Source organism: Mus caroli, unplaced genomic scaffold, assembly GCF_978045245.1.
Source record: "Mus caroli unplaced genomic scaffold, Mus_caroli_1 scaffold_3, whole genome shotgun sequence".
NCBI lineage: Eukaryota > Metazoa > Chordata > Mammalia > Rodentia > Muridae > Mus > Mus caroli.
Genome location: NW_028227258.1, coordinates 57745874 through 57770010, shown reverse-complemented (window position 1 = coordinate 57770010; position 24137 = coordinate 57745874). Strand labels below are relative to the sequence as shown.

Here is a 24137-nt window from a genome sequence, read left to right as displayed (position 1 = left end):
AATCTACAGATTCAATGCAATCCCATAACAAAATTCTGACACAATTCTTCAAAGACATGGAAAAAGCAGTTCTCAATTTCATATGCAAAAACAAAAAACTCAGGATAGCAAAAACAGTTCTCAACAATAAAAGAACTTCTGGGGGAAATCACTATCCCTGACTACAAGCTGTACTACAGAGAAATAGTGATAAAAACCACATGGTATTGTACAGAGACAGGGATGTTGATCAACTGAATAGAACTGAAGACCCAGAAATAAAACCACACACTTAAGGACACTTGATCTTTGACAAAGAAGCCAAAAATATACAATGAAAAAGAGAAAGCATCTTCAATAAATGGTGCTGGTCTAACTGGCAGTATGTATGCATGTATGTATGTATGTATGTATGTATGTATGTATGTAGAAGAATGGAAATAGAACCATATTTGTCACCTTGTACAAAGCTCAAGTCTAAGTGGATCAAGGACATCAACATAAAACCAGATACACTGAATCTCATAGAAGAGAAACTGGGAAAGAGCCTTGAACTCATTGGTATGGGGTGGGGGGTGGGGGGTGCGGGAGTAGGGGAGGATTTCCTAAACAGAACTTCAATGGCTCAGGGTCTAAGATCAAGAATTGATAAATGGGATCTCATGACACTGAAAAGCTCTTTTTTTTTTTTCTTGTCAGTAGTACAAATCAGCAACTTTCAGATTGGAGAAAAAAAACCTTCACTAACCCTACATCTGATAGAGGGCTAATATACAAAATATATAAAGAACTCAAGAAGTTAACATCCAAAAAATTCAAACAACCCAATCAAAAAATGGGGTATAAAACTAAACAGAGAATTCACAACAGAGGAATCTCAAATGACTGAGAAGCACTTAAAGAAATGTTCAAAGTCCATAGTCATCAGGGAAATGCAAATCAAAATAACCCTGAGATTCCACCTTGTACCAATCAGAATGGCTAAGATAAAAAAACTCAGGTGACAGTACATGCTGCTGAAGATGTGGACAAAGAGGAACACTCCTCCATTGCTGGTACAACCACTCTGGGAATCAGTCTGACAGTTCCTCGGAAAATTGGAAATAGATCTACTTGAAGACACAGCTTTACCACTCTTGGGAATATACCCAAAAGATGCCCTACCATACCACAGGGACACTTGTTCCATTATGTTCATATTGGCCTTATTTGTAGTAGCCAGAAGCTGAAAACAACCCAGATGTCCCCCAAAGAAGAATGGATACAGACAATGTGGTTCATTTCCACAATGGAATACTACTCAGCTATTAAGAATGAGGATAGCCGAGCCGGGCGTAGTGGCACACGCCTTTAATCCCAGCACTCAGGAGGCAGAGGCAGGTGGATTTCTGACTTCGAGGCCAGCCTGGTCTACAAAGTGAGTTCCAGGGCTATACAGAGAAACCCTGTCTCAAAAAACAAAAACAAAAACAAAAACAAAAAAAGAGGATAGCCTGAGTTTTGCAGGCAAATGGATGGAACTAGAAAACATCATCCTGAGTGAGGTAACTCAGACCCAAAAGGACATGCATGGTGTGTACTCACTAATAAGTGGTGTAGTGGCTAGTTTTGTGTCAACTTGACACAGCTGGACTTATCACAGAGAAAAGCCCTTCAGTTGAGGAAATGCCTCCATGAGATCCAACTGTAAGGCATTTTCTCAATTAGTGATCAAGGGGGATAGGCCCCTTGTGGATGGAACCATCTCTGGACTCTATAAGAGATGGTTCTATAAGAGAGAAGGCTGAGCAAGCCAGGGGAAGCAAGCCAGTAAAGAACATCCCTCCATGGCTTCTGCATCAGCTCCTGCTTTCTGACCTGCTTGAGTTCCAGTCCTGACTTCTTTGGTGATGAACAGCAGTATGGAAGTATAAGCCAAATAAACCCTTTCCTCCCCAACTTGCTTCTTGGTCATGATGTTTGTGCAGGAATAGAAACCCTGACTAAGACAGGTGGATATTAGTAAAAAAAAAAATTAAAAGTAGTACAGAATACCCAGGATACAATCCACAGAACTCAATAAGGTTAACAAGCAGAAGGGCCCTAGAGGATACTATAATCCCACTTGGGAGGGAGAAGAAAGCAATCAGGGAGGCAGAGGGAGGGAGGGGACTTGGGTGGGAGAGAGGAGGGAGAGGGGGAAAGAGAAACATGATCAGGTAAGGTGGGGTGGGGAACAGGAGAGAAGCCCTGAGGACCAGCAGGATGAACTGAAATATGCAACCTTGGGGGTGGGAGGTAGGAGGTAGGGGGGACCCTCTAGAAAATACCAGAGACCTGGGAAGTGAGAGACTCTCAGGACTCAAAGGGAGGGACCTTAGATGAAATGTGAAACAGTGGGGAGAATCCACCTCTAGTAGAAAGACAGGAAATCAAGTAGAGGGATGGGGTTGCCATTCCACAGTCAAAAATTCTGACCAAAATTGTTCCTGTCTAAAAGAACTGCCAGGAGAAAAATGGTGAAGAGACTGAGGGAAAGGCAGCCCAGTGACCAGCCTAACGTGGAATCTATCTCAAGGGGAGGCTCTAAGGTCTGACACTATCACTGATGCTATGGTGTGCTAACAGACAGGAGCCTAGCATCGCTGTCCTCTGAGAGGCCCAACAAGCAACTGAGACAGAAGCAGATACTTACACCCAAACATTAGACTAAAGTCGGGGACTCCTGTGGTTGAATTAGGAAAAGGCTGGAATAAGCTGAGGAGGAGGGCCACCCTATAGGAAGACCAGCAGTCTCAACAAACCTGGATCCCTGAGATCTCTCAGAACTAAGCCACCAATAGGTAGCATACAGGAGCTGGTCTGAGGCCTCCAACACATATACAGCAGAGGACCACTAGGTCTGGCCTCAGTGGGAGAAGAAGTCACCTAACCCTCCAGAGACTTGAGGCTCTCCAGAGAGTGGGGAGGTGTGGTGGGGATGGGCGGGTGGGAGAACATCCTCTTGGCGATAAGGGGGGAGGAGAAATGGGATAATGAACTGTGGAAGGGGAGACCAGGAGGGGAAAACGACTGGGCTGTAAAAGAATAAAAGTAATAAGGGGGAGGCAGGGTAGGAAAATAGCACATTTTATTTTATGTGTGGAGTCTTGCCTTAAATATATATTACATGAAAGTGGAAGAGACTCCTTAGAAGAAGGTAACCAGGCAGAGGAGTGATTAGCAAAGTACAACTCTACACATATGTGAGAATGTTGCAATGAAACAGTATTTTGTATACTAACTAAAAATTAATATATTTTAAAATTTAGCGATAACATTAGTTAACAGTTATTTTGAACCAAGCATCCTTCAAAATGCATACTAAAATCCTGGTGTCAGGTTGAATACGTGTAACACCAACACTTAGACTGAAGGAAAGGCCATCCAAAGACTGCCCCACCTTGGGATTCATCCCATAAATAGTTACCAAACCCAGACACTATTGTGGATAACAAGAAGTGCATGCTGATATGTATCAAAAGATGGCCTAGTCGGCCATCACTGGAAAGAGAGGCCCATTGGACTTGCAAACTTTATATGCCCCAGTACAGGGGAACGCCAGGGCCAAAAAGTGGGAGTGGGTGGGTAGGGGAGTGGGTGTGTAGGGGAGTGGGGGGAGGGTATGGGGGATTTTTGGGATAGCATTGGAAATGTAAATGAGGAAATACCTAATTTAAAAAAAAAGTGCATGCTGAAAGGAGCCTGATATGGCTGTCTCCTGAGAGGCCCTGCCAGAGTCTTACAAATACAGAGGCGGATGCTCACAGCCAACCACTGAACTGATCACGGGGTCCCCAATGGAGGAGTTAAAGGACTGAAGGGGTTGGAGGGGTTTGCAACCCCATAGGAAGAACAACAACATCAACCAACCAGACCCCACCCCCCACCCCAGGGACTATTCCATCAACAAAGGAGTACACATGGCCTCAGCTGCATATGTAGCAGAGGATGGCCTTGTCATGCATCAATAGGAGGAGACGCCCTTGGTCCTATGAAGGCTTGATTGATGCCCTGATGTAGGGGAATCGAGGGTAGGGAGGTGGGAGTGGGTGGGTGGGTGGAGGAACACCCTCATAGAAGCGGGGGTATGATAGGGTGCTTCCAGGAGGGAGGGAAACCGGGAAAGGGGATAACATTTGAAATGTAAATAAAGAAAATATCCAAAAAGAGAAAGAAAGAAAAAGAAAGAAAGAAAGAAAGAAAGAAAGAAAGAAAGGAAGGAAGGAAGGAAGGAAGGAAGGAAGGAAGGAAGGAAGGAAGGAAGGAAGGAAGGAAGGAAGGAAGAAAAAGAAAGGAAGGAAAGAAAAGAAAAGAAAGAAAGCTGAAGCCCAGAGCCACTATAAATTTAAGGCCAGTCTGGTTTACAAAGCAAGATCTTGTAGCCCCCTCATTAAAATATAAAATGTTTAATCTCCTCTAGTTATCATACTATCACTCCAATAAATTTACTTGGAATTGAAAGGCAGAGTTAGGGGCAGCTAAACAAATCCCATACTATAAACACATTCATGTCACCTGTACACTGAACTGAATAGTTCCTCTAACTAAGTATAATCCAACAAAGTTGATTGTTTTGTTTTGTTTTTAGTGAGTAAATGATATATCAAAATCTCAGATACTATTACAAGGGCAGAGAACATCTTAATGAAAAAGATATTAATTTAGCAAATAGTAGAAGAATTCAGCAATGTAAGCAACATTTTTGGTGACAAGAAATTCTACTTAGGGGTACTGCATGTCATTTAATATTGATTTTATGAAAGTCATTGGGGGAAAGTGATTTTATTTTCTTTTTCCAAGTCATAGCTCAAACAGAGGCTTCTTTGAACAATATAAAAATCTGTACAAAACAAATAACATTTTAAAATTGAAAATTCATAGAATAGGTGACTTGCTCTATGGATTTTAATATAATTTGTTAGATTTATGAAACATGATGTCTATAAAATACATTTTACCAAAGAATATATTTTCAATGTCTATTTATAGAATGATTAATTATATGGTAATATTTTTATATTTATACAAGTTATGGATATGCCTGAATAAGTTAAAGGTAATGTTTTACAAATACTAACTAACTTTAAGTGCTTTTATAATACTGATCTGTTGAAATTAATTGACATTTTTTATTTCTTTCAGGAACTCTGATTTCATAACTGAAATGCTGTTAACCCATATTTTTCTTCTTTGCCATTTTCTGTTTGTAATCCACAGCTGATCTGTCACTAATGTTCTTAATGTACTACTATAGTTTGAATTCAGGTTCCTGAACTATGAATAAAATATCTCTAACCTTTGTATCTGAAAGAAGGAAAGCTGAACTCTCCATGAACTCTTCAGTTCAGGGTCCTCTTACCCCTCCCATCCAGAGACTGTTCCCGGAGCACTCCTGAACTTTTTACCCCAAGGTACCCCCTCCCAATTGGAAACTGCTTCAGGAACATTTTTTAGATAAGGGGTCTCCTGGAAAAAAACCTAGTCCTACCCCTCCTAACTGAAGACTATGCCAAGAACATTTTTGAGATAGGGGCCTCCTGGTACTATCCCGGAATGTTCCAATAGATCGAGTACATTGCCAAAATATAGGACACGACCCCTTGGTTATGTAAAGCCCCTTGGCAGAACACCTTGGTGACGTAAAACTTGTACTTTTCCCCTTACCCTTTTCCTATAAAAGCCTGTGAAAATTTGGGCTAGTTGCCGAATCTCCTCTGCACCTTGCTGGCTGCATGAGTTTCGACCCCAGATATCTGGTATATGTGCTTTTTTTTATGTGCTTTCTGTCATTGCTGTATTAAATCTTACTCTCTATACATCTTAAGTTCGGTCTCAGTGTCTTCTTGGGTGCGCGGCTGACCCGAGGCTTGAGTAAGTGCCTCCCTTTGGGAGTTTTGGAGTCTTTCATTTGGTGCATTGGCCGGGAATCAGCGCGACTACCCAGAAGTCCTGGACCCACTCAGAAGTAAGATTTACTGTTCTGCTTTGGTCTGGTATCTGTGTTCTGTATCTGGAGGCCAGGTAGGCCGTTCTGCTGTTTGGTGCGATCGCAGTTCTGGGTGGCTGCCACTATCACTGTTATATCTTGAAGCAGATAAAGTGAACTAGAAATGGTATAAGTCTTAAAACCTTCAAAGCCTGCCTCCACAGACAACTTCTACCCAAAGAGGCCACACCTCTTAAGCCTCCCCAAACAGTGCCACCAATAGGGATCCAAGCATCCAAATGCCACAGAGCACAGGGATATTTCTCATTCAACCTGCCATAATACCCAATATAAGGAAAGAAATCAAGCCTTTCGTTCTCTTTGCATTCTTACCTCCAGCAAGTCCTTTTCTGGAGTCTGTGACTCTCTTGAAGTTTGTGGTATACAACAATATTGATGCTCATTTTTGCTGAGCATGGTGGCGCATGCCTTTAATCCCAGCACTTGGGAGGCAGAGGCAGGCAGATTTCTGAGTTCGAGGCCAGCCTGGTCTACAAAGTGAGTTCCAGGACAGCCAGGACTATATAGAGAAACCCTGTCTCGAAAAACCAAAAAAAAAAAAAAAAAAAAAAATAGATAATTATTTTTGCTTTGATATAATATCCACTAAAATCAGTAATCTAAAAAAAAAAACAAACAAGCAAAAAAAAAAAACCCAGTAAATTCTAGGCCAGCAAGAAGGCTCAGCAAGGAAAGGCACTTGCCATCAAACCTGACAAACTAAGTTCAATCTTTCTGTCCCAAATAGGAAGAAAATTAACTTTCATACATGTGCAATGGCGTGTGCACACACACACACTCACACAAACTCACACAAACACCACCCAATAAATATAATAAAATTTTATGATAAAACCAGTAGCTCTTGTAAATATAACGCTACTATGGGCTTCAATGATTCGACAAGTAAAAATTAAGATAAAGCCATATCAGGGGTTCAATATTAGTATCAAATTTAGTTCCATTAAAGGCTAATGTATTTCCTTTACAAAGTAGCCACTGTATTTATCAAAATCCTTGGATTTTCTAATAGTTTTCCAAATTAAATGTATCCTTCATAACAGAATCACTTTTCTAGCTGTCTTGCAAAAGTCATAGCATGGGCCGGGTGGTGGTGGCACAGGCCTTTAATCCCAGCACTTTGGAGGCAGAGGCAGGTGGATTTTTGAGTTCAAGGCCAGCCTGGTCTACAGAGTGAGTTCCAGGACAACCAGGGCTACACAGAGAAACCCTGTCTCGAAAAACCAAAAAAAAAAAAAAGTCATAGCATGGATTAGAGTAAGAAGATACAGCAAGAATCTCTGTGCCCAAAGGAGGCAGAGAACATGTATCCACTAAGATCTACTCATTCTAAACTCTTAATCAAATGATGATCAAATCAAATAGTAGCTTAAGAAAAAAGGAATTTCCAACAAGCCAAAAATAGAAGCCCTTCTAAAAAAAAAAAAATCTTTAATATGCTCTTAACTTCTAAAAGATATTATTATAGTTCTTACAAAAATTTCAAAACTGAATATTCAAATTTAAAATGATCTCATATTTTTAATATTCCCATTCTTCTCTACTGCAGCTCTCTTTTATCTGCCCTGTGGTTCCATTATCATGCATCTCCAGCCAACTCTCTTCCTCCCCTATAGCTATTTCATTTCTACTACAGTTCATTCAAAAGGGCTTTGTAGCAGGCCAACACTGCCCCCTACTGTCCACACCTCCTTTTACTGTTTGCTGGCTCGCTCTCTCTCCTCCTCCTCCTCCTCCTCCTCCTCGTCTTTCTTTTTCTTCCTTTCTCTTTTTTGATACCAACCCCACTACTTTTACAGTGTCCAGAAACCCAGAGGAAGACCTGGTCTATGATTTCTGGGTATGTTGGGATTTGTTTTTGTTTTTGTTTTGTTTGTTTTGTTTTTTGCCTCCCTTTTGTCATCTATCATTAACCAGAATTCCCACATATCCACCTCACTTTTTCTTTGTCTGAATTATTCCTGCCCTTATGTATGTCCCTCTCCTCTACTTCACATCTGAATGAGGTGGGAGAGAAGGAATAAACAAAGAAGGACATGACTGCTTCTAGGTATGATGAAATCTCCAGAAGGTTTATTCTGTAGAGAAAAAAGGAGACCAAAGTCGGAGATCAGTAAACATGACCCTGATCCTGGCCATGTGAGGAGAGGCAGCAAAGTAGAGGTGAGTCAAGAGAGTAAAAAAGGAGATGAATAGGGGAAAGGTCCAAGTAACCAAAATGGCTGGATTATATAGGGAAGAGCAGCCCAGCCCCTAGAATTTAGGGTAGGGAGTAGGGTATGCCAGCCCGAAGAGCCTGTGACCTGTAGAGACTCAGGGATGCTGGGAGAACCTGGCAGTCAGGTCCACTTTGATATACTAACTAGGCACCTCAGTTAACCATCTGTTCCATGTTTGAGACCTAACAACATTTATCAATCTAATATTCATCACCAGTCTCACTGGGTTGCTTACCTCCTCTTTTCCTTTTCATTCATCCTAAAGTATTAATATGAACTATACCATCAGGGTCCCTTTATTCCCCAAACTAATTAGTACTTAAGTGTCTCTTTTATAGCCCCTTGCTATTCTATTACCAGAGTGGGTTAACTCCTGGATAGCTGTTGCTGCAGAACTCACAGGGGCAGACTGAAGATAGAACCTAGTGTCAGTCTAACAGATAAAAACATCACCAGGACTAGTCTCTCTTGAACACTGCAAACACATACACTGAAAGAACAGGGCAACCTAAATTTCCAAAGAAAAACAAATCTTAACCACGATCTAACCCCAGAAAGGCAAGTCCAAGTGCAAAACCACAAATTAAAAGAAAAAACCAAGACAACTTGTCTTCAAAAATTAGCAATTCCACCCTAATGGCCCCCAATCAAAATGGTTTGATGAAATACCAGGTGCATAGGTTTTAAAATGATTATAAATATAGCAACAACCCAAAGAGGACTTCAGTATTTTCTAAGAGCACATAAACAACTGAATAAGGAGATGAAGAAGTGGTTTAGCAGTTAAGAGCACTGGCTGTTCCTATAAAGGACATGAGTCCAATTCCCAGACTCACATGGCAGCTCACAATTGCCCATACTCCAGTGCAGGGGATCTTTGGTACGAGGAATACATGAGGTGCATATATATGTACATGTAGGCAAAATACTCATACATGAAAAATAAAATAAATCATTTTTTAAAAAAGAAAAACAGCTGAATAAGAAGTCAATCTATTATATGAAAATACATTTTAATAAAGAGAAATACTAATAAAAACCCAAACCAAAAACCTATTTCTGATGATAGAAATGAACACGTTAAATAAAAGGTTGAGTGTAAAACCCCACTCACAAAATGGGTCATGTACAAGATAGAATGTATGGCCACAAAGACAAAAGAGGTAACTGGATCATTCAGCCAAGGCCAATGATAATTTCTTTTAATATATAAATAGAACATCAAGAAATCTGGGACTCCATGAAAAGGCAAAATCTACATATCGTCGGTATATAGGAAGGAGAAGAATTTTATGCAAAGAGCATAGAAAATATAATAAAACTATAGAAGAAAATATCTCAAATCTTGAAAAGGGAAACTCATACTGATACAAAAGATATACAGAACCCAGAGAGGACCAAAATGAAATTTCCCACATCACATTATACTCAAAACATTAAATGTATAGAACATAGCTTCAAATGAAGGGTTAAAAACTGCCCTGAGCAACCTGCCATCCCAGGGGGATCTCCATTCTCCCACTGCCTCTCCTCCACCTCCATCAGACTCCTGAACCATACAGTTAAGTTAAACTTCCCTGCCATCTGAGCCTTCTGGGCCAAGCCAAGATGCCCTGAACAGCCTGCCATCCGGGGGTGAGGGGAATATCTATTCTCCTGCTACCTCTCTGCCCACCTTCAACAGACCTAAGGCTCCCGACCCATACAGAACTGCAGGTGCAGAACCATAAAGCGCAAGGATACCCATCAGAGGTCTGCCACACCAGGATCATCGAGGTTCATCCCCTTCCCAATACGGACTACAACAAGAACAGCCAGGAACCAAAACTATCCAGATGGCTAAAGGCCCTTGAAAGAACACAAGCAACAAGAGACAGAGCAACATGACACCCCCAAAGCACAGCTACCCTACTACAGAAAGCTCTGAACATCCTAATGTTAGATCTAGTGGGGAAACCCCCACCCAATTCCCGATTCGGCGTGCACCCAAAAAATCATGAAGGACCATCTCTTGATGTAATTACATGAGGACGTTTAATTACGGAGCTCTGGACCGACATCCATCCCACACAGGAGATAACGGATGTCTGCCACGAGGCTTGAAAGCTAGGGGTTTTTATGGGGTAAGGGGCTTAGGGGTGTGGAATTCAGCATAGCGACACACTAGTGGCTTATTCAAACATTAACAGAAAGATTACAAAGATCAGGACTTTGTTCCTGTGGGCTGGGGGCTTATCTTTGTTCACATAGCAACCACTTGATGTATGACTTTACCTGGCACCAAGGGGCAGTAGACAGAGGGGAGGTTCCAGCCAGGTGGTGTTGACTCAGATAATATAGCCCTGCTGGTCCTTGCATACCTTTTCATCTTTACAGTCAAGATGTTCTTAGGAATGCCTTAACAACAGCCCTGCCCTGGCATGCCTGGGGGCTGTTCTGCTTTGTTCTCAGTCCCAGGCCAGGGCAGTGGGCTCCTAAACAACTCACAAGTTACAATATTTCATCTTCCTTCACTAACACAACCAAAACACAAGAAAATAACCTTAAATCCAATCTTATAAAGATGATAAAGGCCTTTAAAAAAGAAATTAGTAAGTCCCTTAAAGATATAGGAAAATACAATCAAACAAATAGAAGTCTTTATATAGGAAGCAAATAAATCCTTTAAAGACATACAAGAAAATACAACTAAACAGGTGAAGGAAATAAATACAATTATGCAAGACCTTGCCATGCACACTCCACTGAAGTCTGCTTGACAGGCTGAGAAACCTGGGAGCACTCATGAGGCATAGTGTTTCACGGAAACTCACCTCCTGGAACTTTGGCGTTCTTATAACCCGTATACTCACACCCTATCCCCGAGTTAGTCTAGTGTATGGATCCACGTGCTCTCTTTTAGTATTATCTTATTATAAGTGCCTTTTAAGATTGAATTCTGACATAGCTAAGCCTTCGCCAGTGTTCCAATTTCCTAGAAAATGCTTGAAGCCAAGGAGCTTGGTAGAGACAGTGAAACTAATTAGGCATTACAAAAGAACCAAGCCAGAGCAGCTCAGGGCTGGTCTGCAGAGTGTTTACTAAGGACAGTAGCCAATCTCACCCAAACAAGGGAATATCATGAAAGAGCCAGGGAATCCCACTGAGATAGAAATCTTCAGTACAGGCTACCTTGCATATTAGAAGCAAGTTGGTGAATTCTTCTGACAAATGGAGATTCTCCACAGATACTTAAAAGTTACACTCATACAAGAAATTATCAGGGCTCAGGAAATAGGGGGGTTGTGGTATTGCATTATTCATGAGAAGGTCTGCTAGAGCAGAACCCCCTGGTGCTAGCCTTCACAAGGCTCAAAGGAGTAGCACAAATTCTGACTAGGGTGTGAAATCCTTAGCTGTCTTTAGCTAACCCTAGGCAGGACTGCTTTATCATTACTGTAAACATTTACCTGGTTACTGTAAGTCCCTTTGAAGTCATTCCTTTGTTTTGTGTTAGGTAACTTCAATGTACTTTGCCTGCTGTGACTTCCTACCCCTTTTATTTTCTGCATACTATATAAAACTGGTGTTCACTTTGTGACAATACATTCAGATTTCTACACAATCTCCTGTGTGCATCTGTCTGTCATTCCTGCCTTCTCCTTGCCCATCTGCACCCAGAGACCAGTCCACGCAGACAAAGGGACCCAGAGGGTCTGAGGCAAGACCTGAAAGAGGAAACAGAAGCAATAAAGAAAAAACAAACTGAGGAAATCCTGGAGATGGAAAACCTAGGGAAGAGAACAGGAACAACACATGCAAGCCTCACCAACAGAAGACAGGAGATGGAGGAGAGAATCTCAGGCATAGATGATACAATAGAAGAAATTGATATGTCAGTCAAAGAAAATGTGAAAGCTAAAAAATTCCTGACACAAAACATCCAGAAAATCTGGAATACCATGAAAAGACCTAACTTACGAATAATAGGAGAGGAAGAAGGTAGAGTCCCAGCTCCAAGGCCCAGAAAATATTCTTAACAAATTCATAGAAGAAAACTTTTCCAAACTAAAGAAAGAAATGCCTATAAACATACAAGAAGCTTATAGAACACCAACTAAACTGGACCAGAAAAGAAAATCCTACTGGCACATAATAATCAAAACACAAAATCTACAAAACAAAGAAAAAATATTAAAAGTGGTAAGGGGCCAGGTAACATACAAAGACAGATTTATCAGAATTACACCTGACTTCTCAACAGAGACTCTAAAAGCTAGACAGAACAGGACAGATATCCTGGAACCTCTAAAAACAACAGACCAAGATTACTATACCCAGCAAAACTCTCAATCACCATAAAGGGAGAAGACAAGATATTTCAAGACAAATTCAAATTCAAACAATATCTATTCATAAATCCAGCCCCACAGAAAAAGCTCCAACCAAAAAAGGATAACTACATCCAAGAAAATGTAGGAAGTAATTCCATACCGGTGAAAACAAGGAAATTTCACACTAACAGGAAATAACAATCATTGGTCATTAATATCTCTCAATATCAATTCCCCAATAAAAAGACAAAGGCTAACACAATGGATGTGAAAACAGCATCCATCCTTCTGCTGCATACAAAAACCACACCTCTACCTCCCCTCCAGTCTGTACCTTCAGAGGGGCAGATCAGCATGTCCTCCCACAGCTCCTCTTCCACACCCCACAGCCTGCCCGTCTCCCAGGAGGTCTACCATAACCAGGGACACAGCCTGCCTGTCTCCTAGGAGGTCTGTCAAAACCAGGTTACAGGAGGAGTGCCCTAACCCAGGGACACAGGAGGCCTGCTCTAACCAGGGACATAGGAGCACCCCACCCCCCAACTAGAGACAGCACAGCCTGCATCCTAGGAGACTGGCTCTAACCCAGGTCACAGAGCTCTACCTGCCACCAAGGAGGCTGGCTCCAGTAAGAGACACACATGCCAGTTAATACCAGAGATAACCAAATGGCAAGAGGCAAGTGCAAGAACATAAGCAACAGAAGCCAATGTACTTTGACACCGCCAGAACCCAGTTCTCCTACCACAGCAAGCCCTGGATACCCTAACACACCTGGAAAGCATTCTGCTAGCAGCCTTCAAATGAAAATGTAGAACTCTCAGCTCCTCCTGCACCATGCCTGCCTAGATGCTGCCATGCTCCCACCTTGATGATAATGGACTTTGAAATCCTATAACCCAGCCCCAATTAAATGTTGTCCTTTATAAGACTTGCTTTGGTCATGGTATCTGTTCACAGCAGTAAAACCCTAACTAAGACAAGAAGTTTAAGGGTTTGTGGAATCTTCCTTTGTAATTAAGGAAAGTCAGTAAGGCCAGGCATTGTGGCAGGAGAGTCCAGGTAATGGAGGCCCAGAGAGGCCATTACATGAAGCTGTAAAAATGAAGCCTTGATTGCATTGGAGACCCCAGTGTTTTTGAGGTGCCAGAGCCATGGGATATTTGTCAGTGAGAGCTACACATAGGAAATGAAAACAGCCTTTACTTATTGGTTTTGTGTCAACTTGACACAAACTAGTCATCAGAGAAGGAGCAGCATTTGGAGAAATGCTTCCATGAGATCTAGAACAAGTCAGGGGAAGCAAGATAGTAAGCACACCTCTTCGTGGCTTCTGCCCTCAGGAATTGAACTGATAGAATACACATTAAAATGTAATTTATTAGACTAGCTAATAGGATGTGGTCTGGTAGTCCAACAACAATGGAAATGCAGAGAATCTGATAGTTAATTCAATCAATGAGGATGATGTCTTTGGTCTGTTGATATCCTGAAGAAGTTGGCAGCAACAGAATGAATGAACTTTCCAATAAGAGAGCGAACAAGCAGACAAAAAGCAGTTTCCTTCTTCCATGTCTTTCCATGACTACATCAGAGGGTGTATCCCAGATTTAAGGAAGGTATTCCTGTTTCAAGTAATCTGATTAAGAAGATCCCCCTATGGGAGTGCTCAGCATCTTGGGTCCCAATTAAACACAGATGTAGTCAAGATGACAAGATTAAGCATCATAAACACTTAGGAAAAATAGTGGAAGAGAGGGCAGAAACACTATAAGGGCCAGCAGAAACATTTTAAGCGTCAGAGAACTAGGATGCCTACTGTAAAATAACCTTCTAGACATGACAAGGAACCCACACAAATAGAATTTTAACAATATTTGAAAGATAAACATAATGACACCAGTTGACACTCCACAGGGACCCATACTTAAATGCAGAGCTATAGGCAATCAATGGCTGCTGAGAGGGGAAGAATTAGTCTTTTCCAGAATTATACCAGTGATACATTATCCAATCCAAAGTGGTTGGCCCTAAACACATGTATATGAGCAACACTAAATGAACTCAGGGTGTGTGTGTATATAACAAACAGTGACAATTTAAAAAGAGATCATGAATTTAAGAGGGAGGGAGGGAAATATAGGATCAGTTGGAGGAGGACAAGAGGCACAGCAATAATGTAAATATAATACTCATGTATGAAAAACAAAACTCAAAACAAAAAATTTAAGTATATTTTAAAGACTTATTTAATCCTTTAAAAAACGGTTGTTATAGGGGACTAATGAAATTTCAATTAAAGATGTCAGAAATCCTAAATTGTACAAGTATATACAGTCACACAAATTGAAGGAACAGAACTTCTGTAACATTACAGAAATTACAATTTTTCTCTTTTCTAGCCTTACAAAAAAGAAAAAAAAAAGTCCCTCCCATAAGGGGATTGTATATCCCATTATATAATTATCTGCATACAGCTTGAAAACTTTTTAAGTTTTTACATAAAGTCCATTTATTTTCTTCTTTTAAACCCTTTATACCAACTCTTCTCTCAGTCTTCAATGTTTTTACCCTTATACTTACTCTTAGCAAATGAATTTTTTAAATTTTATTTAATCTTTTCTTACAGTCCAGATTTTATCACCTTCCCAGTCCACTCTGACTGTTCCACATCCCATACCTCCTTCCTCCTCCAACACCCCCCCACATCTTCAAGAGGATGTCCCCACCCGCACCCCTACCTCACCAGAACTCCCCACTCCCTGGGTCCTCCCCAGTCTCTTGAGAGTTAGATGAATTTTCCCTGACTGAGTCCAGACACAGCAGGCCTCTGCTATAAATCAGCTGGTGTATGCTGCCTTGTTGGTGATCCAGTGTTTGAGAGATCTCTGGGGTCCAGGTTAATTGAGACTGTTGGTCCTTATACAAGGTCGCCCTCCTCGGCTTTTCCCTAATTCAACCACAGGGGTCAGCAGCTTCTGTCCATTGGTTGGGTGTAAATACTTACATCTGACTCTTAGTTCTTAACTGTTTTAGTTTTCTGCTTTTGTTTATTATAACTAGAGTAAATGTTCTTTACAAAAAACTATCTTCAATGAAAGTATAACTTAGTAAAAAGAAAAAGAGTTTATAATCTTACAATTATTTTTCCTTTTCTTTTTATGTTTTGCAAGGAATCTTTATCATTGTCTTAGTTTGGTTTCTATTGCTGTGATAATGAACACGAGCAAAAGCAACTTTGGAAGGAAAAGATTTATTTTACCTTACAGCTTATCATCCATCAAAGGGAAATCAAGTTAAGAACCTGGAATAGGAACTGAAGCAGGAACCATGGAAAAGTACTACTTATTGACTTGCTCATCCTGCTTCCTTATACCACCTGAGACCACATGCCCAGGTGTGGCACTGGTCCCCAATGAGCTGGGCCCTTCCAATCGTAATCATTAATCAAGAAAATGCAGCATAGTCTCCATGTTGATCCCCTAACTAGTGGAGTGGGAGCTGACTCTGACTCTGTTGCCTCTCTTTGGATCCCTTTCCCCTAACTGGGCTGCTTTGTCTGGCCTCAGTGGGAGAGAATGCACCTACTCCTGCTGAGACTTGATGTGCTAGGGCAGGTGGGTACCCATTGGGGGGAGCCTTCCCATCTCAGAAGAGAAAGGGGGGCAGAGGGAGGGGATGTGTGATAGTATGGGACTTGGAGGAGGCGGGGCTGGGGGAGGAGTTCCAATTAGGATGTAAAGTGAATAAAGAGAAAAAGAGAGAGAGAATGCCCTATAGACTTGCCTACAAGCAATTTGATGGGCAGTACTCTGGCACTATCAATTGAAGTTCCTTTTCTTGAGATGCCTCTACCTTTTGTCAAGTTAACAAGAAAACTAACCAGGACAATCATTAAGAAAATGTAAGATCTAAAACCAAGGGGGCTGGAAAGATGGCTCTTCCAGGGGTCCCAGCAACAACACGGTAACTCACAACCATCTGTAATGAGATCCGATGCCCTCTTCTGGTGTATCTGAAGAGAGCAATAGTGTACTCATACATAAAACAAATCTTTTTAAAAAAGATATAAAACCAAAAATCCTATAAACTTCCATTCATTTACAATCACCTTGTGATATTATTTCCTCTTACCTGTTACTATTATAGAAATGGTTATTCTTCCTAATGTTTTATACTTTACTCAATTCTACCTCTCTTGTCTATTATCAAACATTCTATAAAATAGTTTGCTTCTGCTAATTCATTTCCTCTCTAGTAATTACACCACTTAACTTCTTCCTTCAAAGTATGACTTCTTGAGCTTCTTATAACATTTAACAGCAAAAGCTGTCTCCATTTCTTCTTCCTCATTCTCTCCTTAAATTCTTCCAATCACCGAAACTACTAGAAAAGTTGCCAATGATCTCCCCATAATTTCATTTTATCTCTGAAGAACATTATTTAATATAATTTATCACTCCCACCTCTCAAAATTATAATGATTAACTATTCAGAGACCCTCACAAAAATCATTGAGAAATATTTGCATTCAAAATATTTTAATAACAAAGACCCTCACAAAAATCATTGAGAAATATTTGCATTCAAAATATTTTAATAACAAAGAAAAATTTATAAATCTTAATAATGCATTTCTAATGATCAAAAGCTCAAGTTAAAAAACTTCGAACTTCAATATCCATTGCAAGTAAAAGCAACAAAATGTTAAGTATCCGAATTAAATAAAAAACTCAGATGAAATATAGTTATTTTATATTTAGGCCACAAATATAGTAACATAAACCCAAGTTATTTGTGTAATTAATTTTAAAGTCTGAATTCCTTGGTAAAGTTTGGCTCTCTTGGAAATAATAAAGTTAACTATTTAATGTTTTTTGTCTCTGTAACCAACATTGGTTTTCTGAAATTAAGAAAATAACTTTTCTGCTTCCTTTAGTCTTCTTTTCCTATCAATTTTAGCAATCGTTGTCCAACGGTCCTCTCTCATTTTTTTCAGACTTCCAAACTTCATAAAAGATGCAGGAGTTGATAGTGATAAAGGAGTCTAAATACAAAATGAAGTAAAACAATATCAATATATTTAGGAAATGACATCAGCTTTTAAATTTTGCTTTCTGAAATAAAATTTAACAGCTACCTGTTTGGGGGTTTTAACTAATAGATGAGAATCTGGTAGATTATTATCATAAAGTCTATTTGATACATCTTCCTCTGAAACCAGGCTCTTGAAGAAAAATACAAAAATACAATGTTATATTTTTTCAGTATTATGTTATTAAAATTTTGTCAGCATACCACCTATGAGGAGAATAAGAGATAAATTAAGTAGAAGAAAATGGGTAGCAAAAAAATTAAAGAAAATAGGACCTGTAACATTTGTACCCTAAGATTTGGAAGCAAAATACTTATGTGCATACAACTCTAGAAAACTATATCAGAAACACAAGTGTGGCTGTCTGCCACAGGTCTGTAGGTTGATTGGGGTATACCATTAGTCACTACCATTTAAGGCTGAATTTGACCAAAAAAAGAACTGCCAACCAATGTTTTCACTAGAAAATGTAGGAATTGAAATAAAATTCCAGAATTCAAAAACAGTTAATTTCATTTCTGCCAGCCTAAGTGTTGCCTATGAGAGCAATTCCTGGTATATTCCACTTTACCATGATATCCCAGGGTTATGCACAATAATTTTGTTTTACTGTGCACCATTTTGCAGTGCTGGGGAATTAAAGCTCAGGCACCAATACAAGACAAATACTACTACTGAGCTATAACCTTAACCCATACAACTCTCCTTTTAAACAATGAAGATGAATTAATTTAAAGGCATTTTAAATATCACAGTAGTGGTGGCACACGCCTTTAATCCCAGCACTTGGGAGGCAGAGGCAGGAGGATTTCTGAGTTCAAGGCCAGCCTGGTCTACAAAGTGAGTTCCAGGACAGCCAAGGCCACACAGAGAAACCCTGTCTCGAAAAACTAACTAACTAACTAAATAAATAAATAAATATCACAGTAGCTAAGAAATTGGTCAAAACTGCTCTGGTAGAAATACAGCAGGATTTCAACATCGGAATGCCTACCTCCAAAGTCCAGGCTATTTCTAGGCATTTTTTAAAGTAAACATTCTTATAAAAATAGTAGCTTCCTTAAACATGCTATCCTTACTACATTACTCCTTAGGAGTGCTAGAATGTTACCGTTTGTCAGTACTGTGATATAAATGCCAATAAATAGTAGTGTAAAATAAAGCAACAAATATGCAAAAAGATGAGACCCTTAATAACATATTTGGCTGTGAAATTATTAAAAGTATAAATCCCACGTTTATGTTTTTAAATGTAGTAAAGCCTCCTTTGTAATATTTTTCTGGAAAGCCCAACAATTAGTCATCACATATGACAAGTATATGATATTGTATGGTTTAAATGTCATGTTTTCTGAAATTTAGAGATAAATTGTTTGAACCTTAATTTCTGTCAAATGGCATGAAAACATATAATTCTGTATTGTGACAGTTTTGTTGTATTATCACAATGGTAGATACTATGTACATATATTAGACATTTATATCAAGAAATAACACAAATAATGACATAAGAAAAAATGCTAGCTCTTCATAATATGTTTACCAAGAGATCAGCGGTTTCTGAACTATCTGAATTAACATCAAATTCAAAGGCTGTTTTTCTCTTTTTATTACTTCCTCCAGTAGGTATATACTTGTTTTCTCTTTGATATATACTCTTTTTAGTTGGTGTCTTCACTGTATATTCCTATGTAAAAAGAAAAGAAACATATATGAGTACTTGATGTAGTAGAATATATCTATAATCACAGGGGGGCTAAAGAAGGAGGAGGATGAATTTGAGGTCAACCTGGACAACATTGCCAGTTCTAGTTCAAGCACTTGAAGGCAATTTGAAACTGGCAATAAGCTTCCATTATTAGCAAACATAACAAGCAGACATTTTGGGCAGATATTTAATGCAAAAAAATTTGATATGTTTTCTTTCTTCAAAATGTTTAGAATATTGGATTTTAGTCTTTCCTCTGACAGACTACACAAAACAGCAGAGAAAAGAAGGACAAATTTCTATCCCAGCTTCAGCAATAAACACTCTTTACAAGAAATTTGTTTTCTAACCATAATTGAGAACCAATATTTAATAAACTTTGCCATTTCCATAAAACTCACTTCTCAGCCAGGTGTGGTGGCGCACACCTTTGATTCCAGCACTTGGGAGGCAGAGGCAGGCGGATTTCTGAGTTCAAGGCCAGCCTGGTCAACAAAGTGAGTTCCAGGACAGCAGGGCTATACAGAGAAACCCTGTCTCTTAAAAACAAAAAACAAAACAAAACAAAACCGTAAAAAAAAAAAACTCACTTCTCAATGAGAAAATATTTAACTTTAAGAGAATATAAGCAAAATTGCCACAGTAGAAAGCTCTAAAAACTCATTCCTTTGTAACAACATTAAACACACTGGTAAAAATGATCAGAATTTCTTAGTATTCTGGAAATTAATAAAAGTCTTACAGCCATCTAGGGAGCTTTGAGATGTTTTAATTTACCCTTTTGTCTCTGTCATTGCTGATCTCTAGCTAATCACTATCAATAAAAGATTTTTAAAAGCATACAAATAAATAAATGGTGATAAATAACTAACTAGTCAGTCCTCAGAGTCCTAAAGAACAGGGGGTGACATTTTCAAAATGGTTAAAGCCAGGCATGGTGGTGCACACCTTTAATCCCAGCACTCACTCGGGAGGTAGAGGCAGGTGGATTTCTGAGTTTGAGGCCAGCCTGGTCTACAAAGTGAGTTCCAGGACAGCCAGGGCTATACAGAGAAACCCTGTCTCGAAAAACCAAAAACAAACAAACAAACAAAATCAAAATGGTTAAAATAAGAACGGTCCATGTTCACCTAAAGTATTGAGGCAGACAAGCAAGCATAGGAGAGAGTTTAGCTAGGACTCTCATTTGTAGTTATGCACATGTTCCATCTTGTAATGCACTTGGCAGCCTAGTTCCTTTGCCTGCACATATGCACATGCATCCTTCTTCAAACAGTGTGCTTAGCAACCACAGAACCTCTCATACCCCCACCCAAACACCTACACCTATCTCAGTACAGTATACTTATACTAAGTTTCCCCACTCCTAGCAACAATTAAATTTATATTTCTATTCAAGTAAGTATCCCCGACTTATCTACTTATGAAGAGTACAAAGACTGATCTGATCCTGGTGTTGGATGCATGTAGAGTAGGACAAAACTCTGTCATCTATTAACCTTTAAGTGAGAATCTCCTAGTTACCACCTTATGCCTATATATAATTGGGTGTGCATAAGCTTAAAATTAGAAGCATTAAAGTAAAGGAAATAAGTAGTAGAAAAAATGGAGCAACTCTATTAATGAAATAGAAAATCACCTAAACTTAATAACCAACTATTTCTCTGAACCCCAGGACTCTGAACCCCTGAACCCAGAACTTCCCCATGAAAAGAAGCTGATTAATTCCCAGTATCCACATAGCAATTCATAACTATTTTTTAACCAATTTTCAGGGAAGCCAATGCTCTCTTCTGGCCTTCATACTCACTGTATACACCCAAGTAGTGCACAGACATGCATAGAGGCAAAACAGCCATACATATTAAATTTTTAAAAATTAAACTAAATGATGACAATAATTTTTAAAACATTAAAAAGATTTAATGAGAAAGTTAGCATTGTATGTCTTTTTCAAAAAAAATGTCTGACTTAATGAAGATAGATTCTCACTTCTTTCTATATTCACTATGTCGCAATATCACCTATTTTATAGCCTCTGGAAGATTGCACTTTTCATTTGTGAGAAGAGAAGCATGTCAACTAGGAAAGACATTTTGACAAATAATCATTTGGGAAACCTTTACAAAAGGTCATTACCTGACCAAAATGATAGCTCACGTCTGTGATCTTGGGAGGCTAAGGCAGAAGAATCTGCATAAGGTCATCCTGAGCTTATAGTAAGAGTCTGTCTTAAAATAACAAAATCTATTCCTACCATGTGCCAATAATATTATAGCTCACTTTATCTGAGATGTGTACCAATTCCATATTGAATCTTGAGTGATTCCTAATTCAGAGATACGGTGTAGCTATCATTCTGCAGAATTCTGTACTAGGGTCTTTCCTCTGAAATTACATCCTCTGTGCTTCACCATGGACAGTGGAGGACTCCACAAAAATGCAGATTCTGAACCTTAGCTTCATTCTCTCCACCACAACTTTATTCAGACTGTCCCCCTTTAATCCAAACTATTCATGGCATTAACTTGTGCCTTGCCTCCCATCACATAGATAAGATAGGGATGGAAAGTTTGAAAGAGGTTTTCACCAAGTCTCAGGAATAACAAAAGGGAACCTACATATATAACTAAATGTTCCAGCTTCTCTCTTTTGCAGTCTATTTTAAAGATGTTTTCCTTCATAGATTTTTGAAGGACAGACTTCTGACTTGGGGATCTGGGTATGGGTAATTGTGGACAAAGTAAAGTGTTTTAATTTTATTCTTACTTAGGAAACCAGCAGGTATATAACAGATATTTAAGTATTCATTGTTACAGTGTTTATATAGCAGTATCAGAGCCCTCTTTAATAGAATATAAATGATTAGTTTTTTTAAAGAATGAGAGAATAGTGAAAATCAATGAATTCATCTTTCAGATATAAAAAAAAAAATTGACTGTCAGTATGTTCAAGAAGACAATGTTCTACATAGGCCTTTCATGAAAACATTTTTTTCCATGAAAAAAGATTAAAGTTGGTTTTCTGTGTATTTTGATGAGGGGTCTCTCATAAGAATGTTTCTTCTGTATTTACAAAAAGCTTCTTTTGCAGATTTGCCAGTTTCTAAATTAAACATAACTATAGTGGAGGTGATTTTTATTGGATATTTTATTTACATATGTATTTTATTTCAAATGCTATCCCCGTTCCCAATTTCCCACCCCACACCCACCCCAGAAATCAGGTGATCCCATCCCCCTCCTCCTGCTTCTATGAGGGTGTGCCCCTACCCACACCTGCCTCCCCACCCTCCCATTCCCCTATACTGGGGCATTGACCCTTCACAGGACTAAGGACCTCTTCTCCTACTGTGTTGGGAGCTATTAAGACAACGCTATTGTCCTGATCTCTGAATTGGGCCTCTCCCCCTCCCCAGAAGAAAAGGGGGTCAAAAGCAGGCCACCAACGCACCACTCTGAGAACAACCACAGATTTTTTCCAGCCCTAAGTCCTGACCTCAAGATGTACCCTGATACCACCAAGTTCCTGCTTCCCCTTGTAGTCGCCAAAAGAAAAATTTCTGCTGCCCCATCCCTCCTGCTGAGGTGCATTTCCACTGCCCCATTCCTCCTGCTGAGAAGTACTTCCCCTTTTGCTTGTGCATTTAAACCTTGGGCCTGGCTAATACAGTGGGGCCTTAATGCTACTCAGACTGCTTCCGTGTGTCATTCATTGCACAAGGTTCTCGTCTCTATCCCCCCATTTGGTTCTTAGGAGAAGGTCCCCTCAAGACCCTCGAATAACTGGACCTGCTGGACAGGTCACCACTGATGCCCGACAACGCCATCCTCTGCTACATATGTGGCTAGAGCCATGAGTCCCTCCATGTGTAATCCTTGGTTGGTGGTTTAGACTGTGGGAGCTCTGGTTGGTTGTTATTTTTGCTCCTTCTATGGGGTTGTGAACCCCTTCAGCTCCTTCAGTCCTTTCTCTAATTCCTCCATTGGGGACACCATAATCAGTTCAATGGCTGGCTGTGAGCATCCACCTGTTATTTGTCAGGATCTGGCAGAACCTCTCAGGAGACAGCCATATCAGGCTCCTGTCAGCAAGCACTTCTTGGCATCCACAATAGTGTCTGGGTTTGGTGACTGTACACGGGATGGATCCCCAGGTAGGGCAGTCTCTGGATGGCCTTTCCTTCAGTCTCTGCTCCAAACATTGTCTCCATATTTGCTCCCATATTTTATTTTCCTTCTAAGAAGGAACAAAGCACCCACCCTTCTTCTTTTTGAGCTTCATATGGTCTGTGAATTATATCTTGGGTATTCCGAGTTTTGGGGCTAATATCCACTTATCAGTGAGTGCACTGTGTTCTTTTGTGATTGGGTTACCTCACTCAGGATGGTTTTTTCTAGGTTCATCCTAAGAATTTCAAAAAGTCATTGTTTTTAATAGCTGAGTAGTAATCCATTGTATAAATGTACCACATTTTCTGTATTCATTCCTCTGTTGAAGGACATCTGAGTTCTTTCCAGCTTCTGGCTATTATAAATAAGTCTGATATGTATATATATATTATATAATATACTATATAATATATTATTATATTTCTATATATTATATATAATTATATAAAATATAAAAATAAATATAAAATATATATATAATAAAAATATAAAATATATAAATAAGTCTGATATAGATAGATAGATATCTGCTATAAACATAGTAGAGCATGTGTCCTTGTTATATGTTGGAACATCTTTTGGGTATATGCCCAGGAGTGGTATAGCTGGGTCCTCAGGAAATA

General features: G+C 39.5%; 1 protein-coding gene across 3 annotated transcripts in view; it reads right to left on the bottom strand.

Annotated features, from left to right (window-relative positions):
• Positions 1–17242: 17242 nt before the first annotated feature.
• Sycp1 (synaptonemal complex protein 1) overlaps positions 17243–24137 on the bottom strand; it is a 108720-nt gene continuing 101825 nt past the window's right edge. For all 3 annotated transcript variants that reach the window (XM_085835263.1, XM_085835265.1, XM_085835264.1), the window contains 3 exons: positions 19178–19321; positions 17680–17766; positions 17243–17586 (listed from right to left, as the gene is read on the bottom strand). In XM_085835263.1, coding sequence (XP_085691389.1) covers positions 17449–17586; positions 17680–17766; positions 19178–19321 — 369 coding nt within the window. In that variant the 3' untranslated portion in view covers positions 17243–17448. The remainder of the gene's footprint in view (positions 17587–17679; positions 17767–19177; positions 19322–24137) is intronic.